This window comes from Columba livia, chromosome 6, assembly GCF_036013475.1.
Source record: "Columba livia isolate bColLiv1 breed racing homer chromosome 6, bColLiv1.pat.W.v2, whole genome shotgun sequence".
NCBI classification, from domain to species: domain Eukaryota; kingdom Metazoa; phylum Chordata; class Aves; order Columbiformes; family Columbidae; genus Columba; species Columba livia.
The window spans coordinates 1235110-1247364 of record NC_088607.1 but is presented as its reverse complement, the minus strand read 5'-3'; the positions used below and the strand labels follow the sequence as shown (position 1 = coordinate 1247364).

The 12255-nt window shown below is 44.9% G+C and overlaps 1 protein-coding gene across 2 annotated transcripts in view; it reads right to left on the bottom strand.

The window, feature by feature from the left end:
- The window catches only part of TCERG1L (transcription elongation regulator 1 like), a 72942-nt gene that overhangs the window by 26207 nt on the left and 34480 nt on the right, over positions 1-12255 (bottom strand). For both annotated transcript variants that reach the window (XM_065066695.1, XM_065066694.1), the window contains exon 5: positions 4710-4832. In XM_065066695.1, the coding sequence (XP_064922767.1) occupies positions 4710-4832 (123 nt within the window). The remainder of the gene's footprint in view (positions 1-4709; positions 4833-12255) is intronic.

The following is a 12255-nucleotide window of genomic DNA, read 5'->3' as shown; positions in this document are numbered from 1 at the left end:
TCCTGCAGCCCAGTGCTGGGACTTCTTAGGTCCAACCCAAACTATTCTATGATTCTATGATTTTATGATTACAGATATCTCTTCAGCACAGGCTGGGAAAGGACAGCAAGACGCATGTTCACCCTCTATTGGCAACTGGTGCACGTTTTTGCTCAGGTTTACTCTTTTCTCATGAATTAACCTTTTTTCCTCCCTGCTTTAATGTAAGTGCATAAACTAAACTGCAGCCTGACAATTAAGCTACCGCAACATATTTCTAACATAATCATGCTGCTTTTTTTTGCCCCTAAACTTAGCAGTGTAATTACTAAGGCTGTGTTCCCACACTTGCTGTAACGCTGCCGAAGGATGCGCTGGAGACAGGAGGATAAAGATGTCTGATTAAAGAGACTTCTCTGGGGCTCCACAGCAGGTAGAGAGACATGAATAATTCACAGTATGAAAAGTAAAGGTGAAGGTGCAAAACTACCTTGGGTATGTCACAGGGGATGTAGGTGTATGATCATAAACATCTTACTAAAAGAAGAATTAGAGAGGAAGAGGGAAGACACATTCATACCACAAGAAGCTATGGACAAGAGATAATAAACATTTGCTTTGCAAAGGTGTTCGGAGGCCAAACCTTCATTAATTTGAAAATAAGTTTAGAATGTTTCAAGGATTGGATTTATTTCAAGTGCACACACCTCAAAACTCAGGTTTTTATTATCCTACCACTATCTCTGCAGGTCAGTTCCATCTCTCCCCACAACCTTAATGCTTTCATTTTTTGAGGTTCGCCTAAAACCTATATCTGACTGATTCACAATTCCTCCCCTGCTGGTTCTTGCTCGAGCCCAGGCTGGGATTTCAGTCCTGGCTACATCAGCCAGGTCTGTGGTCCCCTCCCAATATGCGATCCCACCTCCAGCCCATCACCACTGCTTCAGGGCACCAGATCCTGCTCCTGCCCGCACACCGGATTTCACCCTTTCATTAGGGTCTGTTTTCTGCTCTGACCACTTCCACTGTGCTCTGCCAGGCAATTCTCCCCTCTTAGCACATCTCCATGAGCAGTGCTTTCTTCCTTCTGCAGCCATCTCCTCCCACTCACCCCTTTATTCTTCTGGAGATTGGCACAGGGAACAGCAGAATAACAAGCACAAAGCCTCTGTCTGCTGTACCGTGCCGTGGGCTGGATGCCTGGTGCAGAGTTCAGGGACAAACTCATTCTGCTGTTTGACTTTTCAGGCACACAGCCAACGCTGCCCAATAGATGCTATTTGCCACTACCCTGAAAATAGTTTCTTCTTAAAAAAAAAAAAAAAAAGAAAAAGGAAAAGGTAAAGGTAAAAAAAACTATGATGACATATTCCCTCGGACACAGTGCAGGGAGGGCAGTGTAAAATTCCACCTCCCAGATTGGCTCCGTGCACTCATGTCCCATGGGGCAGCACCACAGGAGCATCCCTACAAGCATTGCTATGAGCATTGCTATGAGCATCCCTACGAGCATCGCTATGAGCATCCCTATGAGCATCCCTATGAGCATCCCTATGAGCATCGCTGCCTGCAGAGCAGCATCAGCTCCCACCAATGCCGGGCACAGCACGGGGCCCCCATCCATTCACCTCCTCCCTCCCTAGCACACAGCAGCTGCTGCCACGTGCCTATCAACCACATATTTCCACCTTCTTTTGCATTTCCCCCTCATTTAAGTCTCTGTACCATTTCTCAGTCTCCCCCTCCAGCTGCTTTTGCAGCTCTGCGAGGCTGGACCAGGCTAAGCCAAGCTCTGAGTCAAAGAACTTCTCTGATTCCTGCTGACCTTCCTTCCTCTGCTCTTCACATGTGATTCTTTTTAAATATCAAGTTCAAGATCTCAGCCCTGACCTTCAAGGCACTTAATGGTCTGAGCTCTGAATATCTAGGAAATGACACTGAGCTCCACGAGGGTGGTAGTTACAGCTTCACCTCTCTTGCATCTACTGTAATGCAAACAAGTCAGATTTGTAGTTGAGACTGGACTCTTCCAGCTTCCAATATAGAAATAAATGCTTACTAGAAGCCAGGGCCATGGCAAAATTCACTCCTTCTGCTGCAGAAATACAGAAAAATGTATTAGTTTTGTCTTCAGAGAAGGGCGGATTTTGTGTTGTCATGAGCAAAGCCCAGCTGTGCCAAGCCTCGCTGAACACCCAATTTTCTCTTTAGAAACAAAGCCAAAGAAAGGCTTATCTATTATTGCAAAATGAAGGCATGCCTGTCATGCCACAGAAAGTCTGTGTGCTGGCTTAACACTGCCACTGCATGTCCTGGCAGCAAAACATGGTGGCACAGGCCTGTATATGTACATTAGACACCTAGTATGTAGATACATAGGTATATATATACGTATATCTGCATACTAGATGTAAGATTGATGGCTTAACACGTTGGTATTCCAGTTGTATATCCCAGTCCTCTCTTGGAAACAACCACCCCTGTGTTTCAGTGCTCCTGGGCTGGAGACTCTCAATGAACACATTTTTCAAGGTCCAGAGCTTTTAAACTACAACAAAACCAAACCAGACTTGGAGGACGGCACCTTCTCCAACCACCTCTCCACCGGCCCGGCCCAGCTGGCGCTCAGAGCAGGCTGCCGAGCTTGACCTTGCCACCTGGCACGAGAAGGTCCCCGGTGCCCAGTGCCCGCTGCTGGGGGAGCTGGTCACCCCCAGGACTTCGTCAGTTCCCAGTGTTTCCAACAGCATCCTAAACTGCAAATTTGCTTGTTTTTCTGTAGCACTTTGAGGTTGATGCGCAAAACCACTTTTATTACTGTCTTTTGCTCTTAATTATGATTCCTACTTTGATTGTTTTTCCACTGGAGATAACGACAGTTTGCAGCAACCTTTAGAAGAGAGTATGATCTCAGAAACATTAAAGAAAAATCCATACTATACTCGAGTGAAATTACCATTTTTCTCTTCAATGTAGTTGTCAGCAAATCAAAGATGACAAAAGCGGGAACAAGGTGGTATTTTGTAGTTTCAAGAGAAAGCTGGAATCAAAAAGATAATGTTTGTCTTATTTACATTACTTGCATGCATATAAATATATTGCTCTTCCAAACTGTTGGCCTCCCAACAGTACAGCCACTTGATACAGGCAACATATTGACCAAATGTCACGCTGGCCTCACCATCAGAAGTTATCTAGTCATCAAAAAGCTTTATACTGTTAAATCCTTATTCAGCATAAGAGATAAAATCAGGAGTCTTTGTGTCAAGTCTGCCAATAAGAAGATTATGAAATATGTTTGATACAAAATATATAAGAAACCACAATTTCAATTTTCAACAAGTAACAAGCTTCAGATCAGCACGATCCTTGCACAAATCTTCATCTTTCTGTCCCTGCGTTCTTTGAACCGTTTTAATATTTCCTCCATCTCACTTGCTCCTGACAGGAAAGCAAGTCAAGGCAATGCTTGGAGACTTGAAGGAGGAGTATGATGGTCTTCAAGCACAGTAACTGTACAAGCAATGAAAGAAGTAGCTGTAAACCAAAAGCAAACCAAACCAGGCAAGAAGCTTCCACCTGAAGTGTGTCATATATGAACTTTCCTTCAGTTTTAAGGTGTCTACATCGTCAAATTTTCAGGAATTCCCAGAGCCAGAATACTTGGCAACATCAATTCATTCAGGGGCTCTTGTTCAGGACAGGTAGGACAGACCTGCAAAGGGAACCTCCAGCTCTGCTGATGGATCTGCCTGCCACAGCCGACCAAAAATACTTCATGAAACTCTTCTCTCAGCTGTGGGCAGAGCTGGTGGCCCTGAGGTACCCACGAAGGAAACAGCTTAGCTGGACAAGGGAGAGCTTCCACACCAAAAATCTGTACGTGAACAAACACAGCACAAGTACCTTCATTTCTAAGTCTTCAGCACCTCCACAACCGCTCTAATCCCTCTCTAGGTGTGAAGGGTCAGGTAAATCACGCCTGAACTGATACCTAGTAATTCCTGGAAAACGCCAGCTTTTCCCATGAAACACGTGTGGGAAGGAGCATTGAAGGGCTGGCTGGAACCCCTCCCCACGGCACAGGGACAACCTGTCCAGCATCTTCCCCCACTGACCCACCTCCTGACTTCACAGCAGCATCAGAAGAGGAATTTCCCAGTATTAGGAAAGATGTCACCAATTTCCTATCAAAACCTGATCGCTTTTTGATTGAGATTTGCAAAGTGTACATGTGAATCTAAATAAAGCCACAAAACTTCCTGCAGCCTTTGGGAACAGCATTGCCCCTCCTCACATAATAACACACAGACACTTCCCCGACAAGGAGTAAACCAGTTTTATCACACGGTACGGCACAAAGCACCCTCGGAGGCTCCAGCCAACCAGGCTTCATGGAGAAACCACCCAAAAGACAATCACATTGTCACTGTAACGCTCACCAGTTCCACTGGCACGGGAAGTGAAAAGCCCAAGGACTTTTCAGAAACATGCCTTTTGTTCTATCAAATGCAAAGCTACTGCCAGTTGCCAGACCGAGTCAACAGGATCCCAAACACTTGGAATTCACTCATAATTAGCTAAAGCAAATGTCATTAAAAAATCATCCAAATTTTTGTAGGGGTCCCCCATTTCCATACAGTATGGAACACGTGGTTTGATTGGAAGAAATCCCTCCTACAATATATGCTCCAGTGATACATCTGTATATGGAAACATAAACCTACCTGTTAGTGTCTGATCCATGAGGTTGGCTGCCATGAGCGTCACCGCCGGTGACACAGCCGTGACCCGGGTCACTTGTGTCGGCATCAAAGGACCCACGTGAGCATCCAGTCTGGAGGCAGAACCTGCAGGCAAACCAGAAGAAAACTCCACTAAACAAAAACGCCTTTAAAAACTCACTTTTTTCCAGCCATATTTCACTGAACGCTCCCTTCACCTCCTGCTAAACATTTCTCCCCATACCCGTTTGCATGGCTAAAGCAACAGGGTTTGTGTTTAACCAAGTTACTGGTCTCATCTGGCCATGACATCCCTTGATTCTCAGCAAATACGCACCAGGGGAAATTTTAAATTAATAAAAATGTGGCCCTCAAAATAAGAATTTGCAAGGATATATTAATGCTTTCAGAGCAGATTACAGCAAGATCAGTTTTCTTATTTAAGACTAAATAACACAGCTCCAGTTTCTACTGTTACTCATCACAAACTCTTTGTGTCTCACTCCAGCCATGGGAAATTATTTTGCCAATAATTTAAACCAGCAGCTTTATCCAAGGGAATCACAGTCTGCTCAGACAAATCACAAACCCAAAAAATCACTACATTGCTCCTATACATTATTCATGACAGAGTAGTAATCCAGGTCTGCTGCTAAAACTATGCTAATTAAACCAGTTTATTTAATCCTTGAGAATCCGTGGTGGTTGTTGAATTTGAGGTCAAACCTTGAGCATCAGTTTCCCATTAGCTGTACATTTAGACACGGAACCTTTTTCAGAGCCAAAGCACCTCATCCCATTGCAGACATGAATTCGGGTGTCGCACCAGCTGTCTGCACACCCGCTTTAGAAGCCACCACTTCAAAACAGAGCTGGCGGTGGGGACAGAGCCCTTGTCCGAGGCAGACCTGGGAATAAATCATATTTGCCAAGCACGATCCAAGCTGCGCAATTTACTGCCCTTTTGTTTCACTGACTATTCGTGAGCTGTCAAACCCTTCTCATCCCAACTCGTCTGCATTACACAGTAATACGGCTCATTTCTGAAACCTTCACGACTATAAAAACTCACTCGCACGCTATAAACCTCTCCATTGATTTTTGTTTCTCTGCTTCCAGGTACCCAAGCAGATCAAACGTAACTCTCACCAACAGGGGGGCGCTGGGTGCTTTTCGGAATGCAACTATAACAATATTTTATTATTAAAAAGGACCTTCCCATCAGGCAGCCAGAGATGTATGATGCACCTGCTACAGGCACTTGAAAAGGCACAACACCTTCAAAAGCGGGGGAGTTTTATTATTTCTCCTTTCTTTTAATTCCCCCTTCATTAAGTCAGGATAAGAGAAATTCCTGCGCGATGCGATCAGCAGCATGATACAGCGATTGCCCTGCAAGGTACTACAATAAATTTGATCCACATTGCCTTTGAAGAAAGAATGATAAATAAAGCATTTACGGAAGAGGAACAGGTCAGTGTGATGTTTGTTGTGCTCCCCACAGCGCAATAACATAACTGGAGGCGCTCGTAACTTGACCATCTCTAACAAGACACTGAAGCATTTTCCAGCTTGAGCCGACGTTGGGACCTCAGGCAACGACAGTTTCTTTTTTCTGCTTCTGTCAAAGCCCCTGGCAAAACTATTAACGTTGATGAGCTCTCTGGATACAAGAAACACTGAGGAACCATCAATTCTGGCACTGGAGTCCGAGATGCCTCCAATTATACGGAGCAATCCCTGCAAGAACAGACTCACAACAGTGCCTCCGGTTTTACGGAGATGCCCAGCAGGACACACACACAAATGGACTGAAATTCTGGTTTCTATATCCTTGGAGACCATCTCTTCAGCTAGGATTTCCATCTGCAACTTACCTGTACATTACTGCACGATTAATTCCATCAATAATCTTTTACAGAACAAGAGTTGCTTTGTTTTGTTTGGCTTTTCCGATTAATTTTAATGACAACAAAACAAGATACTTTCATCCTATTGCTTTCAGAGTCATCACATACAAAATAAAATCACATTTCATCGTCTCGTCTCGGTGAGGTTCATGCACATAAATGCCTCGGTCTCTACAACAACGTACTTGGAAAAGGCTACGCACCTTCCTGAATTTAACCAAAATGACCATCTTTAAAGACAACAACAAATCCAAAAACATTAAGGTATGCACATGAATTTCAGTACACAAGCAATCCTCTACACCTAGAACTGGAATGATTTTCATAACATGCTTAATTATCTCCCCATAGTAAGACATACACCACTTGAGATGAGCTCTGCTCGTTCTGTTACCGCGGTGGATGCTGCACGTTGAAACATGACTTCCCATTATATAATTTCAGCTGCTTCTCTACATAGATTTATTATCACATCCAGGAACAATAAAATTATCAGTGTATCTTTGGATGTGATGGAAGCAATCAGCTCACAGCTTCCATCCCTATTGGAGTCAAACATATACACACATATAAATACATGCAGATCGAGCTCAACTGCTTAGTTTAATTATATTTGATGCTCACCAAATACGCTTGAATGATTTAAGGCAATCTTAACTTTTAAGGAATAAATATTTATGCTTTCTAGTTCTTTGTGCTCACAAAAAGTACTATTTGCAATCGATGGATTTGGAATACAAATAAACTCTGAGGATTGAGTGTAATGCCATGATGCGATATAACCCTTCAGTCTGAACTGAACACAACCCGGGCTGCAATAACACCTGAACATGAACCGTAAAGAACCAAACACCCCCACACACGCACTGCGCATTTGATGATGAGGTTTAGGCAAATCTGACTACAAAACAATACTGAGGAGGGGGAGGATGGAAGTGATCTTTCCTAGGAGGTTCCTGATTATTGCTAGAGCCAAGGAGCCCTGACTGGCATTTTGAGAACATATGTCCATTTTTGAGATTATTTCGGGTGCAGATGCATTTTACTGCCGCTTACAAACACAAGCACCCTATGTCTCAACAAGGACGCTCCAAGGACAAAGGAGGACAAAAGCAGATGAGTGGAAGGTTCAGAAATCTGAAGATCCTCTTGTGAGTGATAACGCTGCCCTGATTTGCATCCCTGATGAGCAGATGCTGATTCGCACCCCTGCTGATGGAGCGCAGGGCCGGGCTGGGTGTCAGAGGCTCGGCTGCCTCCCCTCCCGCAGGAACCACCAGCGCCAGCCATGCACCACCAGTCAACTAAATTAGGCAGCACATTATTCCCAGAACAGACAATCAACTTTTCCACCTTCGTTATTTCCAGCAAACAGTATTTAAAGCCTATATACTTTTTTACCCCATACCATACTGCTGTTTCTAGCTCCCTCCTCTACTTGCCCGTGGCCACAACAGACCTCAGGAGAGGGAGCAGATCTATTACTGATGCTCATGACCCAGTTGAAAGGGCCAGGACAGATTTTCAGGGCCAAACTGTTCATTACAAAGGTTTTCTCTGTGCCTCGGCAGGCCCTTGGGCTCTCGTGGCTCCATTACACACCAGTGGACGGTAACGACTCGCGTTAAGGGGAGTCACAATGCCCACGGGCAAAACAACACCATGACCAGCAGCTGGCGACGGCAGCGGAACTCTCCTGCTGCTAAATTCTAATTCTTTCCTTTCCCAAGTAAACCATGGCACCTCCAGCATCGTTATGTTACAGCTATTCTTGTTCAGGTTAGCAGTTCGGCAAGGCTTTAAACTTCATTTTCCTCACTGTGATTCAAGGAGCCTTTAACAGCACTGCGCTCAAAAGAACAGAGACCACATCATTTATTTTAACATATTCATATGGAAAATATCCATAGCATGGGCCTAATCTTACCCCGGTGAAGTCAACACAAGTCCCTCTATGGAGCTTTATGGGCACAGAATCAAAGCTTTCTTCCTGCACCTCACTTGCCTCTTGCGAAGCCACTCTGAATGCCATGCAACAAAAGATCTTAATGCGTTCCTGAACACTGTCGTTTGTCATTCATAGCTATTTTTGCTAAATATACCTCAGAACTTGTTTTCATGAATGGCTTGGTAAGACTGCCTCATGAATGGCCCAACCTGCGCTGCCATCCCATTCAGCCCTGGAAATAACACTGAGGTTCTCATTCCAAAACCAGAACGTTTTTCATATGCCTGAAAACATCCCTATTCCATTAATCTTTTTCCACCTTTTATGACATACTTCGTATTTGCTTGTAGTTACCTACTTGTTTTGAAAATATGAAAAGCACATTTAATCGAAGCACTCTGTCTGTACCGATTGGATCAGGTGGTTAAAGAGGATTATAAACCTCCTGTTTCACCTGAAATAATCCAGCCAGGAATAGGTCTTAAAAACCTGGTGTAAAGCCCAAGAAGTAACTTTCAGAAGTGTGCCCATGACCAAAGAGTAGAAAACCCATTAACGCTATAATTTTGTTGACTTTTAAGTGGCTGGTGCAACAGTGACAATCCCACCCTCAATAAGCAGCTCAGCAGGTACTCCAAGATATGCTGATTTCTAAGTCAAATGTGAGCAGCAATTATTCTTTTTTACATTCCAATTGAAACGCAATGAGAAGGTATTAACAAAGAGAATTAACTATTGAGTGGCCTGGCTCTGCTGGGGAAAGGCTTCCCGCGGCGCTTCGCGGGGCGATGCTGACGCTGGGCAGGGTTGCGCTTCGCCCTTTTCCTACCAGCATTAAAAATTCCACTTCTCCGTGGAAAAATCAAACTAAATCCAACCAACTCCAGAAAAGCCTAAAGCAGGAGACAACCTATAAATATGATATAAAATGCTAATATTGAATCTAAACACTCCAAAGGGCTTTCCTCCCAGCAGCAGATACAGCTGCTTTTCCCCTACAGAAAGCAACAGCTTTGGGAGCAGAGCGCATTACTCACAAACTTGCCATCAGTTCCTCATTCATTATTGAGAATAACCCTGAATAGGCAGAAACTCGTGCCGCGGATGAACACAGTGCTGCAAAACCCATCGCAGAGACAAAAGGAGACATTCTGGCACTGGCACACCAAACCCTCCCTTGTCTGCCAAGGGTCAGAATTTTATTCAAAATTTTCCTGGCTTCTGTGTTTTTTTGAGACTAAAATCTGTGCTCAGCAAAGGACGGAGCGCCCATTAATAATCTAACGGGATAAAACATAAAACATAACTAAGAGAAAACAACAAAGCAAAGAAACAACCCTTGCACATACCTGAGAAACAGCCACAAATGTACCAGAGGTGCTGCGAATGGGTAACTGCTGTTGGCTGCATGGGGAGCCCTGGTTTGAAAGGTTTAATTCACAAATATGAAACAAAAATGTGTATCCATAAGAACAACAAATTTAAGCAAAGGTCCGGCACCCAGCTCCCAGACACAGCAAATGCAAACACTGTGGGAAGAGCGTAAGGACAGAGCAAGGATAACAGGGAAAAGGTGTCAGGAAAAGCAGGGAGATGATAGCATAATATTGCAACAGGACACTCTTCTCAAACACCCACAGCTCAAAGAACTGAATTAACCTAAATGGGTTTTTCTTTGTCCTCTACTGTCCCTAGTAACTCTTCTGCACCCATCAAGATAAAACCACACAGAGGCTTTTGCATTGACAAGACTCTTTAAGGAGGAGTTCCAAATACTCTACATCTTGTCTAACACCTGATGACTCCGTGGCTTTGTGCGAGTGACACTTACACGCCCACATCTCCCCTGACCCTACAGAGCTCTGTCCATCCCCTCCCATTCTGCCCTTCGTCCCTGGTCCAGCTGAAGGGCACGAGGATGCTCAGCTGTTCATCTGTTCCTCTGGCCCTGCCCTGAACACCGTGCAGCCAAAAGGTCACCAGCAAATGGGATCAAGACTGTTTTTACATATATATATATATATATATATATGTGGCTCATCCAAAAATAATCAAATTATTGTAACACTGCCAAATTGCAAAACTGGTTTAAAGAAAAGCATTAGACTATGAAGTAATTGCACCCAAATTCCTGGAAACTGCTGGAAGGAACAGCAAATAAGCAGATGAGTGATGCGGTGATCACTAACGAGCACATTTATATCGCAGGGCAGGCACGTCCAGCCCCATCCCATCCCTGTGGATACGGCCATTGCAACCGGACACTGTGACACACAGACACCGTGACACACAGACACCGTGACAGGTAAGAGGGAAAGGTGCCTGTGCCCAACGCGGTGTCCGCATCACCTCATCGCTGCGGTGCTGACCAGATTTACAAGCCGGTCCTGGCAGTCTGAGGCACTAAGCCTGAGAGGGCTTTGACAGTGGGCGCTACACGCAGCCCTGTCCCATTTGAGAAATGCCTGTAATAGGCGGCTGCCGCTGCGGGTTTGCAGCCAGCTGTGGGGAATGAAAACCCAGTGCATGATGCTGCAGGGAAACCACAGCTTGCTTATAAAAATCACTGACGGCATTTCACATATAACTCATTTCTGTTGTCTCTCTAATGTCTCCTGTGGGATTCGGACTTGAATGGAGTGAAAGAAACAGGGGTAAAGTTCAAAATCTGGAAAAAAAAAGATAATAAGCTGAAGACGGTGTAACCAGAATTGAGCAGGTCGGGCCAGATGTGGCAGCAGGAGCCCAGGACCTGACCAAACCCAGCCCAGCAGCGCGGTGCAGCCTGGCTGCTGGCCAGAGAGGGCAAGAGCGCACGGCAGGACGGTCCCGTAACAAGGAAACGCAATAAATCCATATCTGGTCCGATTCTTCCATTACTGAAAGTGTGCAGTGCACCCATTCCCGGCCCCAGGGACGCTCACCCGGGTGAATGGCATCATCACCAGCTGTGCTGCGACAAGGTGTCAGGGACACTTGTCACCCTGTTTTCCCCATGGGGACCCCGCGCTGCTCATCTTGGTCCGGCCAAACTGTTGTCAGTGACAGGGAGGATTAGTTTGTAAGAATTCCTGAAACATAACCACGCAGTTTACTATGGCAAAGTGGAAAGCAATGAAATTAGTAATTTCAATTGCTGTGTCTAATAGCCAGTAACAGAGTCAGACACAGAAACACATCAATTTATTTTTATTATTGCTGTTATCATTTTATGACCCCACAAGTTAGTGAAGATCATGGCCCAGGGACTTGTTTCCTTTACAAGCAACATCCATCATGATTAGGTAATTTGGGGCAATACTGCTAATTTGCAAAGGCTGAAAGAAGCCTCTCTGCTTGAACAAAGGAGGAATTGAACAGGAACAAAAAATATATCGATGTTTGCACAGCATGCAGACTCCTCCAGCCACACGCAGCCCTCGGCTCCGCTGCCACCTCCTCCTCAAGGTCACACCACACTTTCCTCACGGCTATTTGCAGTCGGCTGAACCCCAGGCTGCCTAGAAGCCACCTCTGCTGAATTCTCTTCCCTTACTCCTCTTTGAAAGGCCCAGGTACGCTCATTAAAAAATATTCAGCACTTTCTGAATCTGATTATCTTCTTTTGCCTCAGACTGCAAAACGTGTTGCGTTTTTTGAGCAGAGGCTCCGTCCCCGGTCTGTTAAGGTGCTGCAGTGGGAATCCTTGCAA